The following is a 22,773-nucleotide window of genomic DNA, read 5'->3' as shown; positions in this document are numbered from 1 at the left end:
GACCTAAAAGATACTACCCTCCCCCCTCCACACATCCCTACTTACGGAGATCCGACAGGCACAGTTCTACTTTTGTTTACATCCAGCGCTGAATGCTCCCTCTGCTGGCTGCACCTGCACATTACAGCCTTCTATAGACTGGAGACAGATGCGGCCAGAAGGAGACTTTCAGCCCTGGATGTCCACAAACGGCGGAGAAGCGGTTCTTGAATCTCGGTAAGTATAAATCTGTGGAGGGCAATAGTGAGTTTTCTTTGGGTCAGGAAAAAAAAAAAAAAGGATAAGTGCATTTATTCTATGAACTGCTGAAAGTAATTTTCTGACACATACCAATTTTCTACCACATATCATCACTTTTTTTTGTATATTATTTAACAAAAATGCATATATGCATGTGCTTAAGGTGAACCTGTCATCCTTTTTAAACTTTTGCCTAAAAAGGGCACCACAAGGTATTGTTTTTTTTTTCTTTCGTATAATTCAGAAACCCTATTCTGTGGAACTTCTCTGATCCAGAGGGTGTTGTGTACATGAGGCCTTGACTTTGATTTAGAGACCAAACATTGCTCCTGGAGCCAAATACCACCCATTCCAGTATTCAAAGATGGGGCCTTAGAGGACAATAAGGACACCAACTTAAGGCAAGTGGGAGGGCTAAGCTCCAAGGGCAGTCCTTCATCTTGTAACAAACTGCAGTCCAGATTAGAGGATTGCATAGAAGAGGAATTTTAAAAGGTATGACGTGTTCAAAAACAAAGGGCAAAAACTGCAATTTAATTCAGCTCTGCACATATTAGAAAACAATGTTGTTTCTTTTTTAACACGGCACAGCAGCATTAGGGCAAGCTCGGAGAGGATCAGCAGCCAATTAGACCTTGATTGCATTGCAATATGTAATTGCTCTGAATAGGAATTGTGTTACCCATTGTCATGATTTCAAGTGTCTAATTTGCAAATGCTTTAAATTTATATAAAATAGTACTGCACGGTAAAGCTAAATAATTTTATTCTTGCCATTTATTTTAAAGCTTTCTAGTCCTAGAAAGTGGTCTGGATCCCTTAAGCTGGCCATACAGGGCTTGAATTGTGGCTGATTTCAGCTTATTAGGCAGAAATTTGAGCTGTGGGTGGCTCTGTCAGCACCCCCCGGCGCAACAAAAGTTGATCTAAAAACTGAGGCGGGTGGAAAAATATTGTCTGCGTATTGACCGTGTCCTATCAGCCCATTTAGTGTGTGTGTGTGTGTGTGTGTATGGCTACCCTTAGCTAGGCCATGACCTGACTTTTCTCCACAGCAGTAAAATCAATAGTGCTCAAGGACTGTGATTGTTAGTAAATGAGCAGCAGCTCAACCATGAGGTTATTTCTCTGCTCTCCTCTCTCTTTATCAGCAAGTTGCACATGTTCGATCCATATTGCTGTGCAATGTAGTAAAGCCTGATTGGTTTAAGCTGGCTGCATTTCTTCCTTTCTCTAAGTCCCTGTTCACACCTAGGCGTCAGCGTTTCCGCGTGTCTAACACGCTTTTTTATTTTGCGCGCGTTTCAATCCCCTAAATGCGCGTTTTGGACGTGTTTCAGGGATTTTGTTTCCCAGTGTGCTTTGCAGGTGGTCTTCCACAATGTGTATGCTCCTTAAAAATGTGCGGTCTTTTTGCGCAAAAACGTGCGGGGGAAAAAAACAAACACGTGTTTTTGGCGCGTTTTACATTGAAATCAATGGAGCACAAATGTGCTAAATCTGCCAGAAAGAAGCTCATGCACCTTTTCCAGCGTTCAGCATTTTTACAGCTTGCTGCTAAACTCTCAGGTGTCAGCAAGGGCCATAGAAATGAATAGGAATTCTTGTGTTCTGAGTTTCGACGCTTAAGCTTTCAGCGTCAAAACACCTAGGTGTGAAGAGGAAATTAATGCTCCTGTGTTGGGTTTTACAGGAAGCTAGTAGGTAGACTTCCTGAGGTTCTAGCTAAAAAGCATGCAAGTCTATTTAAATACATGACCGGATTAAATGGAAGTCTTTTATATCTGCCTGGCATAAATTCCATTTTACCATTGTTTCATTACTTGCATAATTCATTTCCTTTTCATGTTGTGCCATCTAGTGTCACCTTATATGTACTACAATTTGTAGTTTTAATAATGAAAAGCGCCATGTTCATCAATCTGAACTCTAGGCAGATATAAAAGACCCAAATGAATGTAGCCCTGTGATCAGTAATACACCATTCAATGTATTCTGTTAAATGCAATCAGTGTCATTACCTGAATGTGACCTAGAATCACCCTCTTTCAGTTCCTGTGCAGCAGGGCTGGAGTGAGAGAAGAAGCAGTCCAAGGAGCCAGTCTGATTTATGTGTTGACCAGATGCATGCTGATGGGGTAGGAAAGCCGAGTGACAGAGAAATTAGCTCATCACTGTTGCTTCTACTTCCATTGTCCAGTCACAGGCTGGGGTGGGTCCAGGACAACCTGGGCTCAGATGAAGTGGGCTGAGTGATGCTGGCCATCAAACTAAGAACATACAATATAGTGGCAGAAAAAAATGCACTGTGGGAAAATCTCTGGGTTGAAGTTACATTTTGAAAGAAAAGCTTCAAAATGATAATAGTACTAATGTTATTGCTAGTCTTATGTCATATCATATTTAGTTTTCTCAGTGACCACAATAATGCATTATTACTTTTTTTTAAAAAGGTTGACATTATCTATTAGCTACTATTTGTAAATTTGCACACCTAAATTCGCGTCCCCACCTCCCTTCGCTTCCTTTCCACCATAATACACAACCTTGACTAGTATTTTGATTGATTGATGGTTCCTGCTGAATGGTAGCGATGTCGTATTGATTTCTATGTAACCAGTAATGTTACCATACCTCTCCTGTATTTGTAGATTCTAGATGAGATTGAGGAACGTGGAATTAAGATTTATCAGCTTCCAGATGCAGAGTCTGATGAAGATGAAGATTTCAAGGAGCAGACGAGGCTCTTAAAGGTGCATAGCGCTTTGCTTAGCCACTGCTTTCATAGATACACCACTTGTCAAGTAATTACAGGCTTGCATCAGCTGAAACTCCACTAAGAATGGGAGCTTCTGCCCTGGCTTTCTGTCCCAGGGACAGCAGGAAAATAAATGAGGATGCCGGTGTCACCAGGACAGGACAGGATGTCGCAGAAAGCTATAAACGGAGTTTCTAAGCCTGCCCTGTGTTACTAAATGTATTTTGTTGCCCCCTCTGTGCAAACAATAGAGACATCCCATTGTTTCTATCTGTACAGGTACTAAAAGTAAATTTCCTGTGTTTCGGACACAAAAATCAATAAAAACCAGACGGAGGTTAGCCCTTACCCCTATGTACAATACTAAAAGTGAAATTTTACCTGGAATTGCTATTTGCGTTTTAAACAGCTCAAATATATAAAATCAAGTAAATGAGGTTCACATATTTAATTTTCTTCCTCCTGCTTTTGGATCTTTATTGGTTCAATTCTTCCAACGTTTGGCTTGTAATTCATCAGTATTCTGTTTCCCAAACTTCAGCTGATCGTATGTCAGTGTCGCAAGCATTGTATGGTATATATGTAGCCCTTGTAGTGAGGCGATGCAGAGTTTGAGCTAGTACTGTATCTTTTCTGAGTTGACCGTATCAGTCAGCTATACCTGCTGATTCGGCCATTTGACTTTCTGGAGAGGTTCTCCTCCATGAACCTCATCCTCACCATTGCCCACCAGCCATCTAGTAAATTCAGATTAATTAGAACCCTCCTGTCTTCAAAACCAACCGCATTGTGCTCCATGGTTTAAATCACCATTGTTGCTGGTATCTGTTCCAAGAGGGAAACTATTCTTCTATCATGGCTACCAGGCAGTATGTTTTAAGCGCAAATGTGATTTGACTGTAGGTGCAAATAGTGCCTTCTTTTACTCCTCCACCATTGTGTTCAGCTTTGGAAGTGAAGAGAAGAAGCCTTGATGTCACAGCTTGAAGCTTACAAGTGTTGAAGACTCCCCCCCATGGGGCACTCATCAATTTAGCCACAGGGAGTTGGGATTCGGGTCTATTGGTAATGACATTGCACTTTGTTTCATTCTCTGTAGGCTAGTATCCCCTTCTCTGTTGTTGGATCTAACCAGCTTATTGAGGCTAAAGGCAAAAAGGTCAGAGGTCGTCTGTATCCTTGGGGTGTGGTGGAAGTGGAAAACCCAGAGCACAATGACTTCCTTAAGCTAAGGACAATGCTGATGTAAGTGTAGTTGAGTCTTGTTTCACACTTTCTACTTTCTTATAGAGCGTATAAATATTTAAGTGCCCTGAGACTTGGCTAAATGGAAGCTATATTTAAAGGCTATGTTTACCTTTTAATACCATGTTTCATGTTACACCTATATAGTACCTGAAATTAAGATTCTGTACCAGCATTTACTTTTGTCAACATTTGTTAAAAGCTGCATAAAGGTGCCCATACACCTTACAGTTTATCTGCAGATTTTCTGTGGTCAGATGGAAAAAGTGCAACAGATTGGCCCAGGTGGAGATTACTCCATCCACACAGTTCAGTGTAGATGGAGGAATCTGCTGCACCTTTTCTATCTGATCACAGAAAATCTGCAGATAAATTGTAAGGTGTATGGCCAGCTTAAGTTTTTTTTTTTTTTTTTTTTGTTTTTTTTTTTGTAACATTCTGGAGGCTACATAAGCTATTTTATTAAAAGGTGAACTCTGCCTTTTAACATTGGTAACAAAGAAGCTGCATACCCTGCATAATGCCTTATGATAAAGAGCTAGAAGTACTGTTTCAATGACCAGACTCTTAAAGTGAAGTGATTTTGGATGGGTATAAAACATTGTTTATGGAAAATATGTTAAGTGAAGTTTTCTTTTAAGCGAGAATAGAAAGGGGAAATACTTGTCTTTTGAATAAAGATCTTCTGCTGAATACAGACTTTTATATCTTTCACTTCTTAAATGCATGATGTATTTTTTGTGTTTGCAGCACACACATGCAGGATCTGCAAGAGGTTACTCAGGATCTGCATTATGAAAACTTTCGCTCTGAGCGCCTCAAAAAAGGTGGTGGTGGCAGGTACAGTGCCAGCACAATTAATATAAGAAATGGGTATAAATGAGCCGTGTGTAATGCTGATTCTTTTTCTGTTAAATGTATCTGTCAACCCATAATTTTTTGTATGCTTCATTAGCACAATATGAAAATTGCAAAACGTACACACCACTAGCGCCAGCACCGTAACTGTGTATAAAATCAATGTGATGCACTCTCGATGCAGCTCCCACTGGTTTAGGGCAACCACAGAACTAGAATACAGAACAAAGAGAGCGCCTCCATTGTGTAAAACGTTTTAATATAAAAACAGCTAAAATAGTACTCACAAACAGAGGATATTTAGCAGGCATAAAAAAATCGTGTGCAACAGGCTCAGCCGACCAGCTGTGTGTCCTTCCTAGTTTGCGCGTTTCAGAGGACACTCCTCCATCTTTTTACACGATGGAGGCGCTCTTTTTGTTTTGCATTCCAATTTGAAAATTGTTACAAATGAAACATTGAAAAAAGAATTAATAGAAAATAATATTTTTGGATGTATTGTATTGGCAGTGCTGTGTTGTGCTGTCAGATAACAGTGTGAGAGCTTAGAACCTGAATAGGGCTAAAGGTTAGCCGACCTTACAATGGCCAACAGCTTGTCTTGTGTTTTGTAATTGAGCTCCTGAAGTCCAGTATTGCTAATCATTTCTATACAATGGATCCTCTTCTGCAGTACATAGAACAGGCTAAGCAGTAATACGGACTCATATTAGAGTATAAGCAGTCACAACCCTCCTGGAAAATGGCTTTTCAGATTGCCAGTCAGTGAAAGCACATTTTATGCTGCATAGGAAAGAACAATGGAATGTTTCATGCAATAGCATGTAAACACTGTGTTTGAAAATAAAAAACATGCCAAGCTGACGTCAACCTTCAAAAAGGTTCCTTCGTTGCCAAGGTAGGCAGAGAAGCAGATTCTATTTTTATGCTTGTCCGTATTGGCTGACTGCTACATAGAACTTGAGAATTACTTTCAAGGCAGGTAATGTGCAGCTAAGTTTTGTTATTCTTAATGCTACTAGGTTAAAATAATAGACAGGGCAGGAAAAATCTGGGAGAAAGAGAGAATCTGGGAAGCAATTTTGATTTTCATTTCATGTATTTTGTACTGATATATATAGTTCACCTGCACCCCTGAAACCTGGAGTGGCAGTACTGTCCACCTCCTTCCTATAGCCCTTACTATTGCCGCATCGCTCTAAAAGATGACCCCACTAACAGAATGAAAATTAGTCTGAATCGGAGCTGGGAAGCAGAAAGACTATTATTACTTGGGTATCCTGTGTTTCTGGAGTGCAGTGGCCCAATATGGGGATCACATGGGCATATGCAGGCAGTATTTGATTTAAGCTGTCTCTGTAGCTCAGACAATCTAAACCACCCCTCTTTTATTAAGCACTTCCATAAGTACAATAAGTAACCATACTTGTTTAGAATTTTTCAGCTTAAAGTTTTGAATGTTCTTACTAAAATCAGATGAAATGTTCATTAATTTTACCTGCTCTTATTTTCGATATTAGTGTGGAGAACGTGGAGGTGTCTAAGGACCAGATACTGCTGGAAAAAGAAGCTGAGGTGAGGAATGCTGGTTACATGTAACAGTAGTGAACTTTGATTCCCTTCGCAAAGTCTAAGTGAGTCTTCTAGTTTAGATTTGTCACAGAAGGTCCAATGCCTTTGGCCTGAGCACAGAAGGTTGGACTTTTGTACATTCTCTATTATGAAACCCTCCCTGGAGAAATGTAATGTAGCAGCTTGTCTTACTTTGATTGTTTCCAAGCCTGTTTTTGTGTTCAGTCTGTTTCTGGCACAATCAGCTTTTGAAGTGAAGTGTAAGTCACTTCTGCTTATAAGGGTGGCTCCATTCTTCTGCAAGTCTCCCTGGAGCCACCCTCACGCGCGCTCACAGCTGGGTCATACTCATGTGCATGCTCAGGCTCCATACATAGGCTGTGCATGCACAGTGTATCCAAGGAGCTTCTCATTGTGCTCCTTCGGAAGTCATGCATAGGGTCGCATGCGCAGCATGGCTAGGATCCTTGACATTGTGCCTGCTCAGGCGCCAGGGAGCGCATGTGCAATGTGGCAGAAGGGAAAGGATTGTGGGGCATGTAGTCCCAAAGCTTCAATTCATAATAATAAATGCACAGTAGCGCTCCCTGACTGGAAGTTCGGGTGAAGTGCATCAGAGATGGGCACAGCGTGGACATTTTTAAAAGTCAAATGTAAGTTGTTGGAAACTGAGGGGAAATACATCACTTTAACAGTTTGTTAAATGGGAACATCAATTTGCACTGAGGGTTTAATGCTACTTTAATCTGGCTAGCAGCTGTTAGCAGCTTATATCTGGTTATGATATACCCGCTCCTTTTTCTGTGTAGAAAAGCAACTGATTAGCTTCTGGTTGCAAGTTGCATGCTATAACCTCTGATGCAAACTACTACTCAATAGGTAAACCCTCCCTCCCCCTATAGTGCACATTGGTGTGTATGGCTACACAAGGTATGTCCACATATTTCTCATTGATTATAAAAGCCAAGATCTGCCTGAACTGTCAAATGACATGTCAATGGTCATTTTATCAATCTATTTTCTATGGTGAAAGTGGAATGATCCTTTAAATCATAGGTTGTTGAACCTCACTAACGGCCTGTTTTTGTTTTCCCCTCTGGAACACGGATACATTAGACCTTATACTAGTGGATGTCATAAGGAGGTGCTTGATGTGATTTCCTGATACTAGGCACCGAGAAAGTGTATTGAGCTGAATGGTACAGTACAGTATGCCCTGACACAAGAACTACTAAAACTTTGCTATAAAATTCAAGCCGCATATGCTGAGCAAAAATAAAGTTGACCAGTTTATCTATCCTACAAGAAAATTGAATGCTTTAATGTCATTTGTTTTATTCTGTCTTGTAGCTTCGTCGTATGCAGGAAATGATTGCTAGAATGCAAGCTCAGATGCAGATTCAGAGACAAGAAGGGGATGCACATATGTAATGGCAAGGATACATTTTTGGGTAATTAGGTGCATGAATTTTTAATTTGAATATCTGAACATTTCAGTACATAATTCGAGACATAAAGGAAGAGTGATGGCAGAAAAAGTGTTTAATGGCAGATTATTAAAGTGGACATTATGTAAAAAAAAGACTGTCATAGAAGCAATAAAAGCTTCTAGCTGCTTTTTTTTCCCCTGCACAATGAGCCATGCATGCACAGATAAGTGTACAAGCTCTGCATGCTGAGATGAAGCAACTCCCAAACGCATGCAAGGAAGCTACTTTATTAGAGCCGGCCAATCAAGTGGCCAAAGACTCAAAACCCCAAAAAAGCAAAAATGAAAGTGCCAGTGAGAGATGAACGCTGCGCTGGAGGAGATCGCTTTGGCAGGTCAGTCTGTCATGTGCTAATATGAACTAGGATAATATGGTTAAAAGCTCCAGGGGGCTCACTTTACTTCCACTTTAAAGGAAGTTCTGGCCTTCTGATGGAACACGGTTAATGGAAGGACTGTTCTTGTTGTCTGTCAAGAAGATAGAGGCTCCCTACTGCACTACAAACATTTGGTAGCCTCTGTTATGGACAAACACAATTCCTTATCCAGAAACTTTTATTCATGAGGTCTAGTGACCTCACCTGTCATCCCCAATATAAATTTTCTCCTTCTAAAGTAATATTGCCAGAGAAATGTGCTGTGTGTTAGTTCACCTTTGAACATTTACCTCCGCACATCACAAAATGAAACAAAAAATTATGAGGCTTGCAATACAAGTGGTAATACATGTCATTCCTACAGATGCTTAATCTCCATTTTTATTTTACCTTTTACATTTTTATAAATGTTTTTTGACTTGATGTTATATTGGTGATGCCTATTGTGAGCACTATTTTTTTCATTCGTACGGTATTTGCGGTGCTGCACATTGCAGTGCGGCCGATCGCGCTGTGGGCGGGAGCTGTGTTTGGGGTGCAATACAAATAAATGACATGCAACACACTTTCTGCACTGTAATTGCATGGGAGGTGCGTTCGGCGGTACTGTGCATTAATCACACGGAAACCTTGCAATTTAATGCACAGAGATAGTGTGAACGTGCCTTTTAGACTTTTCTGCATGTATTGCTTCTCTTCTGAGACTAGCTGACCTAACTGTTTATTAGGGATGCACCGATAACAAGTATTTGGCCGAGTACTCGTACTCACCCCAATTATCCGATACTTACCCCCGATACCGAAACTTCCTCTGACCGGCAGTGCCACGAGGGAACATGGAGCCAGCTTCCTGGACAATCAGGAAGCCGCGTGGCAGGTAATGACTCGCCACCCGGCATCCTGATTGGCCGGGAAGCCGGCTCCATGCTGATTGGCCGGGAAACCGGCTTCCCAACCAATCAGCATGCTGCCTGGCTTTCTGATTGGCTTCTTACTAGCAGAAGTACCGGTATCGGTACTCTGTATCTGTACTCTGTATCGGCAAGTACTGAAAGATAGATGTACTCGATACCGAAAAACCGGTTTTGGTGCATCCCTACTGTTTGCCATTTGCAGTTAGAGGATTATTGGGAAAAAAAAATGATAAACAGTGTTCTGAAATATAACTGAGAAATTGAAAATGGTAAATATGTGTGTAATAGGAAAAAGGTCACCTTGAACTTTTTTTTTTTTAAAGTGCTTTATTGCAAGCAATAAAAAGTAAATATTTAACAGTGTCATGCATTGTGTCCACAATAAAATACAGATCACAGAATAAATTGCTATCCACAAGGAAATGCAGCATAAAATTTGCTGACAGAGTTTTTATGATACAAGAGACTCGTGTCATAAATGCTCCCTTCCTGCCTGTCAGCATTTGTGTACACTGAGCCACGCATGCTCAGCTCCGTGCATATGCTCGGGCAGGTCCTGTGCCGAAATGAAGTAACTCACATGCACAGGAGTTGCATCATCCTGGCCCAAGTAATCTAGAGGCCAAAATGCCGAAACCGGAAGAAGAGCCGATGAAGATGGCAGCGATGACGTCGCAGCGCTGGAGGGGATTGCCTGTAAGGTAAGTAGCACATATTAGAAACACCTCCTGGGGACTCACTATTACAGTGCTTAGTTTGGTGGCTTACTACCACTTTAAATGTAATGATGTAGAAAATAATGTGTATCCGAGTAAGTGACAGAGTAAATAAAGACGAAGTGGGAAGCAATCCCATCGCTAGCATAGCACATCCTCCTTTCTCCATACCATTGAGCGGGTCCAAAGTGCAGAAATGCACACAGCTGCAGCAGCAGATTTGATGTTGATAAATGTACATCTCCAGTTTTATAGACCTGCACCTTGCACTTTAATTTAAAGATCTATCATGATAGAAACATGGAGGCTGCCATTACTGATCTGACCGTGTGAAAATACTAGCTGCCTGGCTTTCATTCTCCCCATCTTGCTTCAATCGTTGAAGTGACACAGAACAACTATGCAGAAAATTATAAAGACTTTTGGCTTTCCTGATATTCTTAGCATTACCAGGTCCAAATTTTAGAAAGTAAAGAGGTCACTAGATCAGCACAACAGCTAAATAAATTGACTTTCAGAAAGAGGTCAGCAGTGGCAGCCTCTGTATTTCTCTGATAACACTTTAGTGCATTGACTTGCTTCTAGCCTGCTTTTCTGTTTTTATTGTGTGCTAATGTACTGTTATTTTTCTTCTTTCAGGCCTGGATGGACGGTTCAGAACAGCAGCTGCAGTCTGTCAGAGATCTGTCTCCTGTGGCCTGTTGTAATGTTAAAATGCTGACATTTTATATTTGCTGGCTTCACAAAGCTGGAGCTGTCAGAGGCATAGTTTTATGCCATGTACACGCTGTATAGAAGCACACTTTTTTTTTCTTATGTAAATCTCCTTAAAAATGATGTTCTTTTACACCATAGTATACTTCCTGTTACACAATGTGCACACAGATTGTCACAGAAACATAAACATGGAAATGCATGTCACACTCCATTCAAAGCACCACAAGTACATCACAAGAGACATCAGTTTCACTTTACATTGCACATTTCTTTCCATAGCTCATTGTACCACTGTTGTTGAGCAGCTGTCATTAGCGGACGGTTTCTTAAAGAAGAGCTCCGGCATAAATATTCTTAACCCTTGCAGTGGGCTACCCCTGCACTGCAAGGGTTAAGTGCTTGTTTTCCCCTAGGGACGGAAATGTCAAAGTTCTACTCATCTGAACCTCACAGCCGGCTGGCTGTTAGACCGATCCCTGCAGCCAGTCTAAGGTCATGTGAGTCAACACGTCCAATAGACTGTATTGGATGTGAGGACGCTGAACGACATTTGATTGCTGGAGTGGAGGAAGGCTGAAGGTATCCGTATAACAGACGCCGGTTGTGAGGTTCAGGCAAGTATAACTTTATTTTCATTCCTAGAGGAAAATGAGCACTTAACCCTTGCAGTGTAGGAGTAGCCCCTGCAATGGTTAAGAATATTTATGCCCAGAGCGCTACTTTTCAAGCGGACCCATTTCCTAAAGTGGACCTATCATTAAAAGTCACCCTTTACTTGAATTATATGGGCATATGTGAGCATTCCCGAAAAACATGATTTTTTTAAAATAATTTTTTTAAAGAACAAAATAAATCTCTTGCCTGCCAAGAAAGAAAGCTGTTCCTGAGCTTCCAGCCTAGGAAGGTTAAAGCTGGGTATACACGGTTAGAATTTCGTACGAACTATCTCATCGGAACATTCAATAATGCTATCAGAGACTTGATGAACTTCGTTCAAAATGTCATTTGATTTGAACACTCAGTTTGGAAATGAATAGAGTTTCCTGGACCAAAATCACATTCACTGTTAGAATTTTGTTCAAGTAAATTTTTTGTCACTACTGTTGAAATCGATTTTTAAATTGACCCCATTAACTTTTAGAAAATCAAACGAATGTTCTGAAATGGACAACTTTCAAACCAAATCCTAACCATATGTATATTATACCCAGTTTAAATCAGATGGTTCATGGCTACCTATCCTTGTTTTTAGATGTTGTCTGGACTTTCATTGAGATAAGAGAATTAGCAAGACCCAAAGAATGCAGTGCCTGCTTTTGTAGTGATCAATCATGGTTGCCCCCATGTACATAAATATAAGAACCAGCCTTACTGAGGTTTCTATTACATGTGCACACATTGATAAGACTGTTAACGTTAGCAGATTTCTGCCATGTGTTATAAACCCCTTGAAAAGCTTTTGATGCTGTAAGAAATGGGAAGGTCTCCAGCATCATTTTGGGATTTGAGCAGACAAGTATCCCGACCATTCCAATGTTTTTGTTTTTGCAAGAACCGAATGCCAACAATGTTTTCTACATCTTTTATTTTTTTTGACAACGGTACTAGCAAAAACTGAGTGGTGTATTGACTGTACTATTATTAGTACAATGAACATGAACAGTAATGAGTCAAAGAGAAAGAAGGGATTGGGAACAACACAGCCCTGAGAGCTGAATGTGAGGATACAGCTCCCTGGGTTCTTATTGTCCTTGGGTGCTGCGGAAATGAATCAAGTGTGCCTGCTTTATCTTCCTAATACTATTTCAGTTGGTGTCAGAAGACATTGTGCAACTTAAAGAAAATTGCCACTTTCAAGTCATGTAAAATAACCCATGAATGTGAAATATATTTTAAGGTTTTCCTAAAACATTAGCATTGCGGTAATGCACTAACAGGGTTAAACAAACGGTGTTGGAATACTGACAATTTACATCAAGATATTTTATCTCTTCTTCTTTTTTTTTTTTCTGTGACATGAATGCCATTGCTGTTTACATATTTCCAGTGGTGGTAATGTAGTGCGTATTGCCCAAATGAAGGAAAGAGCCAGAATTAAAGCAGAACTCCAGGCACAGATTTTAGTATACCTGGCAGTGGGGCTGGCCAGCACTGCAAGGGTTAACTGCTTGTTTTTGTCTAGGTTAAAAAAAAGTTATACTCGCTCGATCCTCCGAGCCGGCTGGGTCTTAGATTGGTGCCTTCAGCCTCACTCCCCCTCCGCTGCAGCAATCTGAGGTCTCCAAGTCATCACGTTCTGTACACAATGTAAACGATGCAAAGACACTGAAGGACATACCATCACTGCAGTGTAAAAGGAGGGAGGCAGAAGGAAGCGCTGTTACAGCCAGCTGGCTCTGAGGATCAGGTGAGTATAACTTTTTTTTTTTTACCTAGACAAAAATGAGCAATTAACCCTTGCAGTGTGTGCAAGGGTTAATAAAACTTTGTGCCTGGAGTTCTGCTTTAATGATCCAGACATTAAGTACACCAGGCTGCCTCAGTCCTGAATAAGGTCCACAAGATTTCATATCGGGTTTACTGTTTAGCTACTCTCTAGTAACTCCTGGCTGCCATAGTAGAGCTACACTCCTGAGCATAAGCGAAATGACAGGTGACAATTTAATGTGTTATGGTGACATATGGTGACCCTCTTCTCCTAAGCTCCCCCTCTCCAGCTATCCTGTTGCATTTGGAACAAGAAGCTTTATAGCTGCTACTGGCACGTGGCAAAAGTGTGCGGACTGTCATCCTACCGACAGGAGGCAGAAACAACCATTGAAATGTGTACAGACCGATATCAATGTGTTCCTTGTGTATCAGCTGAAAATGTACAGACCAGAGACATTTTAGTGTTTAGCTGGAATTGTCACTTTGTGGAGCATGTCCTCGGGCTCCAGAAAGTGTTCACACCTGAGCATTTTTTGTGGAGCAGAAAAACGCCTGTCGCTGGAAAAAGTACATGAGCTACTTTTTGGCAGATTACAGCACTTTTTGGTCCCATAGACTTCAATGGGAAACTTCATGTGACAAAGCGCTCAGGTGTGAACAGGGTCCATAGAAATAAATGGGATTCTTTGTCTTGAGAGTTTTGTTAAGCTTACCTTTTGAGCAACAAATGCCTTGGTGTGAACAGGGACTTGGGGCATGAGATCATAGTCAACTGTTACAAATATACATTTTTTTTATTTCAAGCTTTAGGTCTTAATTATATTTTGGGTAGGGCTCCCTATCGAAACACAGCTCGGCATATGTGAATTGTTTGTCTATATTTAGATGAACTCCGATCTTCTAGTACATGGAAACTACAACATCTGCTGTTCATTCCAGATTTCTGTTTCCATCGGGGGTTTATGTTAAGTGGAAAATTTATTTTCCTGCCATCCACTAATTCACCGTTGCTCTTTTTTGAAACAGATGAGAGATTAGGATCTTTAAGTCCCAATTTTACTTCCTACTGACTGAAGTCTAGATTAAAAACATATTTGTTAAAATTTACACACGGCTTTATTACTGCAGGGTACTTTTATACAGTCCTATAATACCACAATCAGCCTAATACACATGTATGTGTCTGAAATAAGAGCGGCCTGTGCTGTCCTATGACAACTGGAATCCGTGTTGTTGAGCCCCATGAGTTGCCAGGGTGCTTCCAATCCAGGGTTCTCTAATTGGCAAATGTCTGCTTTAATTTTCAGCATGCTGACACTACCCATGCCTGTCACACGCCTCTATTGGCTCATCACTGTGATGGGCATTCTCATTGGCCTGTAGGGTGGTGCTGGTGAGGTCTGGTGAACCAGCAAGTAGCTGCTTGTTAAAGCACCCCGTGATATAGGGCACACAGGTGTGCTCTAGGAAGTGCCTGAATGTATCCTGCATATATTCTTTATAGTCAACTTAGATATTTAAAGTGACAGGTGTACTTTAAATGGGTACAAGGAAGGCATTGTTGTGTTAAATTTGATAGATGACTTATCCCTCTTGATGCTGTTTCAAGGCAGTCAGGTTGTGGCCTCTTGAAGCCAGGTGGCACTGACAGATGGACATCTACTACTGGTTTTTTTTTTTTTGGTAGTGACACCCCTTAGGTCAAAGTGTACAATAACAGAATTGTCTGCAGACAGTTTATGAGCCTCCTGTAAATAATGAAGGTGTGTGTGTCAGAGTAGTAGGGACATTAGATTGTGTGGCCCTGCAGAGGACAGGGACTGATTTGAATGGTTCTATGTACTCTGTAAAGTATTGTGTAATATGTCGGTTCTATAGAATAATTGTGAATTGACTAATAGTTCTGAGAGTGTGATCTCCCTGCTGGATTTCTGGCTCTGCCCCTCCAGTATGGAAGCCTAATATTTTAAGCTATAGCAGAAGGAATCCTACTCCTGCAGTGTCCTCCGTAAAGCAAGGGTCCCCATAGACTTGAGAGGTAGTCCGACATTATGCATGATCTGCACATCTTCAGACATTCCCATTATGGCAGTGCTACCTTGAACATAAACATTTACCTTGGCTGTAAATTAATACAGTGGTGTCGTGCTGGCAGATACTGCCACTTTTGTTTTGGGGAGGGGGGAGTCGTTTGCATAACAGTTACTTACTAGTTCACCGCTCACCTTCTGATACTCGCCTCTCAAGCGCTCCCATGAAGTGCCAGGTATTTTGCAGCCCTGAAGGAGCTATAGGGGAATGAAAGGAAGGTGAATATGTGGGTGGGAGGGGGCTGGTAAGAGACCTTCACACCCTACACTGAATAAGCAAACAAAATCAGCTTGAGAGACCTTGGCAGATGAAGTTTACAGTGACACTAAACTCAGGAGTTCAATCTCGCAAATACATTCAAGTACCTCAACCAATAACAAAAAGGTATCTTATTTGGGTATCAGTCGGCTGTAGATCCTCAAATCATCTCTGAATTGGTGCGGACACTGTCCTTCTGGAGGGTGGCTACTTTTGTTCCCCATGGTCCCTGTGTGTGTAATAAAGTAGTCACCGCTCCAAGCTCACTCCTGTGATGGTCTGAACTAAAAATTAGATTATAGTCCATCAAAGGAGCGATCTTGGAGGGGTGGCTACTTTACAACACACACAGGGACCATGGGGAACAAAAGTAGCCACCCTCCAGAAAGAAGGACAGTGTCGGCACCAATTCAGAAATTATCTGAGGATCTACAGCCGAGTAATACACAAATAAGATACATTTTTATTAATAGTTAAAGGGGAACTACGAGTTGAGTGATTACCACTCATCCTTTATAGGTCACGGGTCGGCTCTATGGATCGGGAAGTGAGCGAACATATACCGTTGCTTTCTCACTTTACAATCATCTCCCTGCAGAGAGCCGTGACTTTCAGTCATGGATCCCTGCAGGGATTCCCCCTCCCCTCTCCAGTGCTGACTGGAGGAACGGACGGGGAGGCGGCGGGCACAGCTGATTCTGCCTCTCTAGATTAACACCGGGCTCTGCCTATCAGCCAGCTGGGTGGATCTCGACAGTGTTGTTGGGATCCTTCCCGGCTGCGGCACTCTCAGTATATAGCGGGCAATAGCTTGCTATATACTGAGCTTTGGGTTACAGGAGGACCTTGGTACGTGTCCTCCTGTGACCCTAAAGAGAACTGTGGGATAAAAAGGTAACCCCATAGTTCTCCTTTTAAGGTACTTGAATGCATTTTCAAGATCTTAACTCCTGAGTTTAGCGTCACTTAAATTCAAATTTTAGATTTATCTGTAATGGTTGATTTTGGTGTCACCACCTTTTTGTTTCCTGCTTTTCCATGTTTTTTTCTTTTTAATTGGATGGGTGGTCTTGAGTTGCCGTTATGACAGGTCCACCTTAACATAAATTGAACAGTTGGGTAAGGACACCGCGAATGGGAGGACCTAGCAACTCGGCACAGAGATGCCACCACTGACATCTCTAACGGTGATCAAACCATAACGTTTGGAGGCATTTTCATCTTCCTTCCGTCAGCGTTTGTACAGAAATAATCAATTAGGTCAAAGCAACCTACCGCTCACTGTTTGGACTGTGACCCAGTTTCATTAGTTCCTTTCTCCATTTGGTTGTTTTTACAATCCAATGCATGTAATTTGCCTGACAATTACTGTGTTTATAGTCTGCATCAGAGATGTAACAGCTTGTCAACTAGTCAATTCCCTGAGACTGGTCTTTTCCCACCATGCTGGAAGATCTCTATCCTTAGATGGACGTTGCAGTTGCTGAAAGCAGTTCACATACCGTGTTTCCCCGAAAATAAGACAGTGTCTTATTTTTTTTTTTTACACAAAAATAACTTGGTCTTATTTTCAGGGTAGGTCTTATATTACAGAAATCCCTGAAGATAGTGCTAGGTCTTACTTTCGGGGTAGGTCTTACTTTCGGGGAAACACGGTATAAGCAGCACCGAGTATTGCATTGCCGACCTAAAAGTAGCATGCAATTCAAAGCTGATAAACAATTTGTTGAGTTGGCAATGTTCAATCAATCATTTAGTCATTGTTCTCTGCCTATAGTACATAGAAAGTTGGCTCCGATGGGATGCTCACCTGGTATTCACTGAATAGGATATTTCAGTAAAAAAAAATTGCTGAGCTTTCTCTTCATGGTGAGAGGTCCCTTACGTTGGAGCCAAATGTTGTGCCTTTGCATTATGCTCATTAAGAAGTGTATGTCCGTTTTGTGTGCCTGTTTTTTATTCATTTGCTGATTTTATCAGTAAAGACTAACCACTAGTCTGCATAATGTAAGTGCTTGTACACAATGTGAATTGAAATGCCTTATATCCACTTTATTCTCTTTTATGTAGTTGGTAAGCTGCAGTATTATTTGAATCACTGCCATATGTTGCAAGTGGATGTACCACTCCGACGTCACAAGTCCCCCCACAAGTACAACTTTTCCAATGATTTTTATATCATGTTTTCTACAATGGTGGCAGCTTTTTGGTATTTTACTGTTTTTTTTGTTTTTGTTTTTTATTACATTTCAAATGAATAAAGTTTTGTTTTAAAGATAGAAATGTGTTGACCAGCATTCATTGTTTAAATTATTCAAGGAGAGAAATTATATTTAATGCACCAATACCATTTTTGCAAGTACAAATACTAATACTCATCCAAGTACTCGCAGATACAAGTACTGATACATTTTTGTCATGTGACAGTTTTTCTAAAACAATACAGACTAATGATTTCAGGACAGTGGTGGAGCGCCAGAGCCAGGTCCCAGCTTAAACCCTGGTAGTTCTCGTGAAAATGCCAAGTATCGGCACTGGTATGTGAACATCCCTACTTGTATGGAGTCAAAAGTTCCACTGGTTGATTGGAAATACATCATCCTTCCTGGGTTCCCCCTGACTCTAAGGCTGGCCATATACTGTTAGAATTTTGGCTGATTCGCCCCTTACAGTGGGGGATCCTGCCAGCTCGACAGAAGTAGATTAATGAATCAACTTTTGTTGAAGGAGCCTATCTAAAAATTGTTGGATGAACAGTGACTGCAAGCCAATCAGCTGCAGTTACTGTTTATGTATTCTGTTATGCAAAACAGTCGTGAACAGCTAGCACAATGGCCCCCCGAGGTGTAAATTTAGATAATTACAACACAAAAAGAAAAACAGGGGTTATAGAGAGGTACTTCACCACGGCTTGACATTTGGTAAAAAAGTTTGATTTTTATTTCACATGTGTTATACATATAAAAAGCAACAAACAGTTGTGATAGGTTAAAACAAAATTAGACCAGGAGCATAGACCAATTTGACATACTATACATATCCATTCTAGATCGATACATTCAGTGTGTCCAATCCCTACGCGTTTCACAGCTTGGCTTCATCAGGGGATTGTAAAACTGATCAACCAATGGGAGTAGCTTAATGTGGGTCGAGCTCTCTGTGCAGAGTGTAGGAGTCCTCCGACAGAAACACTCCGCCCAGTTTTTGTCCAAGGGACCTCGGGGCCGCAGTAGGAGGGAAGGATTACGGGTATGCGCAGGACAGGACTGCATATGCTTATCTTGTAGTATTCTTATGCTTCAACATCCATAGACCTGTCAAGTTCTGGTCATGGGGCAAAGGATTGGTATGGAGATGAAAGATCCGATCGGTCCGGTCACAAACAATAACCCGCAGCCGCCTTGATGCCTCCCAATCGCAGGCTAACACCTTCGCCTCCTATGCCTGGCACTCGCCTCCTATGCCTGGCACTCCTATGCTTGGCACTATGCCTCCCACTCGCAGGCTAACACCTTCGCCTCCAATGCCTGGCACAATTACCAGAACTTGACAGGTCTATGGATGTTGAAGCATAAGAATACTGCAAGATAAGCATAGGCAGTCCTGTCCTGCGCATACACGTAATCCTTCCCTCCTACTGCGGCAAAAACTGGGCGGAGTGTTTGTCAGAGGACTCCTACCCCTGCACAGAGAGCTCGACCCACATTAAGCTACTCCCATTGGTTGATCAGTTTACAATCCCCTGATGAAGCCAAGTTGTGAAACGCGTAGGGATTGGACACACTGAGTGTATCGATCTAGAATGGATATGTATAGTATGTCAAATGGGTCTATGCTCCTGGTCTAATTTTGTTGTAACCTATCGCAACTGTTTGTTGCTTTTTATATGTATATTTATAACATATGTGAAATAAAAATCAAACTTTTTTACCAAATTTCAAGCCGTGGTGAAGTACCTCTCAAAAACCCGTTTTTCTTTTTGTGTTGCATGTATTCTGATAGTCAGCGCCTGCCACTGTCAAAATACAATAGCCACAGTGGAAGACTTGTCCATCCATGCTGGTGAGTGCGGGTGGAGGAATCTGTCAGATTTATTTCTTTTAGCCCACAGGCTGACAGAAAAACAAAAATCTAATGGTGTATGGCCCGCTTTAAAGAGGACTTTTTCCATTTTTATAAGCTATAATGTAGCATACAAAGCTCAGCTAACTTAATGGTGATCTCTGGTTATAAATCTTCCAAAGTATCTTGGAGAGGGGCTTTAAAAGTGAAGGCTTTGGGCCTCCCGGTTCTGGCATTTATAATTAGTGACTCCGACAGAAAACAGAAGAGACGCCAGACCAAAACGGATGTTAGAGTCCATAAAACAGTTTAATGCAACAAACGGCCAACAAATTTCAGGGGCAAACGCACACCCCTTCCTCAGGGCTTGGAAATGAGAATGAAATGGACTCTGAGCAAAAAAAAAAAAACATTCCATCTTATTTGCAGCTATGGGTAGTTCTCCCAAAATTCATAGATTTCCATCAACAAATGTTGGGAGAACCCATAGCTGCAATAATCTAAATTTAAGATTGTTTGGTTTTTTTTCCTTTCCTTTATTCTCATTGTTTCCAAGCCCTTGTGCCTGAAACGTGTTGGCTGTTTGGTCATCAGAACTATTGAACTTTTTCATCTACTCCAACATCCGTTTTGGTCCGGTGCTCTCTGCCAGGTCTTTGCATACCTCCCAACTTTCTGAGATGAAAAAGATGGATACCTTCTAGCACAATGTATTTCGACAATAGGCACACACCGCCATTCCCCAAGGTTATATAGACCAGTAAAAATTCATATGGCAAAAATGAATGGTTAAACCCAGAATTGTTTTTCTTTTCACCATTATCTTCACTTTATATTGGCAAAATAGTATGGCTGCACCAATACCATTTTTTTCCAGACCGAGTACGAATACTTTTCCTCAACTACTTGTCGATTACCAATTACAGATACCTTTTTTTTTTTTCCCGTGTCATGTGACTTTTTCTAAAACATTATTATTATTATACAGGATGTATATAGCGCCAACAGTTTGCGCAGCGCTTTACAATATAAGGAAGACATTACAATCGCAATACAAATCAGGGTAGGGCTACCCTGCCCGTGGGGGCTTACAATCTAACAATCAATCAATATAGACTAAGGATTTTAGGACAGTGGTGGAACGCCAGGGCCTTGTCACAGCTGTAACCCTGGTAGTTCTGCCACTGTAGCGGGACTATAAATCTCAACAATACATGATTATAGAGCAAGGAAGAATACCACCAGCTATAGAGGATTACAAATTCCAGCAATACATGATTATACAGCAATGGAGAATGGCAACCCGCTATAGAGGACTACCAATCCCAGCAATACATGATTATACAAATCTGCAAGAGCGTCTTATTTCCTGTGTATGGCTATATTCGATTTATAGGACAATCAGAGGGGGGTGCAGATCTCGGAGATGTCATCAGGTCTCTGAAAGTGACCCTTGGGTTGTACACAGAGCGTCCCTACATCTCCTACTTGTGTGTTCCCGAATATAAGCATACTTTATGCTGCTATACCATACCGGCTCTCAGGAGGGGTCCGGAGGGTTTGGCAAGTGGATGCGGGCCTCAGAAGCGTTGCGGCCGTCAGATGAGGTGCAGGTGGTCGGGTACAGGAGATGGAAGCACTGTGAGGTCCCTAGCAAGTGCGGGACCTTACAGAAGCCGCTTGTGTTTAAAAATTTAAAGCGACGGGATCAGCACTTGGTATCGGGGCATTTTCACAAGTATGAGTTCTCGTGAAAATGCCCAGTATCAGTGCATCCCTACAAAAAAGATAATTAAGAGATAAGATGAAGATTTAAGTGCAGATTTACACTTTTCGTAGATAAATAGAGCCTGTCCACAGATATCTGTACATCAGACCAATTATAGGGACTTTGGTTGCAAATGAGGGACAGTTGGGGGAGGTACATTCTTCAGGATGTGGCAGAGACCTGTGGGGGGCTTTCCATGCATGTGTGTCTACACCACTGTTTTTTGCCATCTGAGACCTTGTAGAGACCTGTACCATGTGTGGGCATGCTGCGGATCTCTACCAGTTGCCAAATACCTGGCAGAAAGCAGCACCAAATGTGCGCATGTGGGGAATCTTGCAGCATGTATGCGACCCTCAGCTCACCTGTCTCCTGGCATGTGTGATAGGGGACATTGCTGGAGGCATTCGGGGAATCCTTCCATCATTCTCACCTAGGCACACATATTACTATCTGGATTTTTGCATAGAAAATGACTTAAAAACCCCAAACAAGTATATATTTTCTGAAAGCAAAGGCCCTGTAGAAAAAAAATGGTAGCTGCATTTTTTAAAATATGACATGATCTTTGCGCAAATGTTTACCAAATCAATATTTTTAGTAAACGAAACACTAAAATGAATTTTAGTGCACACGAACACAACTTAATACAATTTTTTTTGGTAAAACATAAAAGATGGGTTACATCGAGTAAATAGATACCAAACATAAAAGCTAATGGTGCCTCTAGAATGATTGCTTTCACTCTGACGTTCCCGGTGATATTTAAAGGAGAACTATGAGATGAGTGCTTTTCACTCACCTCATAGTTAGGGTTGCCACCTGTCCAGGATTCACCTGGACAGTTCGGGTTTTGAATGCTGTGTTCGGGTTTCATGGCAGCAGAAACCCAGATACAAGATGTCAGGCAGACAGGGGAGACCAAAATTAAGAAAGGGGCTACTGGCCCCCCCACTGAAAATAGTCTCAACTGTGATATTTACATATGAATGGGCGGCGCTATTTACATATGAATACGCTGCGACTCATTCCCTCAAAAAAATGTCTGCGCGTCGCTTGAGTGTTCGGGTTTCGCTTGAAGAAAAGGTGGCAACCCTACTCATAGTTCTAGCCGATCTGTGACAATGAGACTGTCATAGGTTGGCTCAGTAGATCGAGAGGTGAGCGTTGTATACAATCATGGATGGTTTTATAAATCTAATGGCGATTGTACATTCATATTGCATGCCACCTTAAAACAGGCCTTTCTGTAACTTAAAGTAGATCGTATAGATCCTA

General features: G+C 41.4%; 1 protein-coding gene across 3 annotated transcripts in view; it reads left to right on the top strand.

Moving 5' to 3' along the window:
* SEPT2 (septin 2) overlaps window positions 1-11,088 on the top strand; it is a 42,366-nt gene extending 31,278 nt beyond the window's left edge. For all 3 annotated transcript variants that reach the window (XM_018563480.1, XM_018563479.1, XM_018563478.1), the window contains exons 8-13: window positions 2,892-2,993; window positions 4,098-4,243; window positions 4,994-5,083; window positions 6,622-6,676; window positions 8,024-8,106; window positions 10,809-11,088. In XM_018563480.1, the coding sequence (XP_018418982.1) occupies window positions 2,892-2,993; window positions 4,098-4,243; window positions 4,994-5,083; window positions 6,622-6,676; window positions 8,024-8,104 (474 nt within the window). In that variant the 3' untranslated portion in view covers window positions 8,105-8,106; window positions 10,809-11,088. The remainder of the gene's footprint in view (window positions 1-2,891; window positions 2,994-4,097; window positions 4,244-4,993; window positions 5,084-6,621; window positions 6,677-8,023; window positions 8,107-10,808) is intronic.
* The last annotated feature ends 11,685 nt before the right edge of the window (window positions 11,089-22,773 follow it).

This window comes from Nanorana parkeri, unplaced genomic scaffold (genome assembly GCF_000935625.1).
Source record: "Nanorana parkeri isolate BGI_ZX_2015 unplaced genomic scaffold, ASM93562v1 scaffold667, whole genome shotgun sequence".
NCBI lineage: Eukaryota > Metazoa > Chordata > Amphibia > Anura > Dicroglossidae > Nanorana > Nanorana parkeri.
This window is presented reverse-complemented; position numbering and strand designations above follow the sequence as displayed.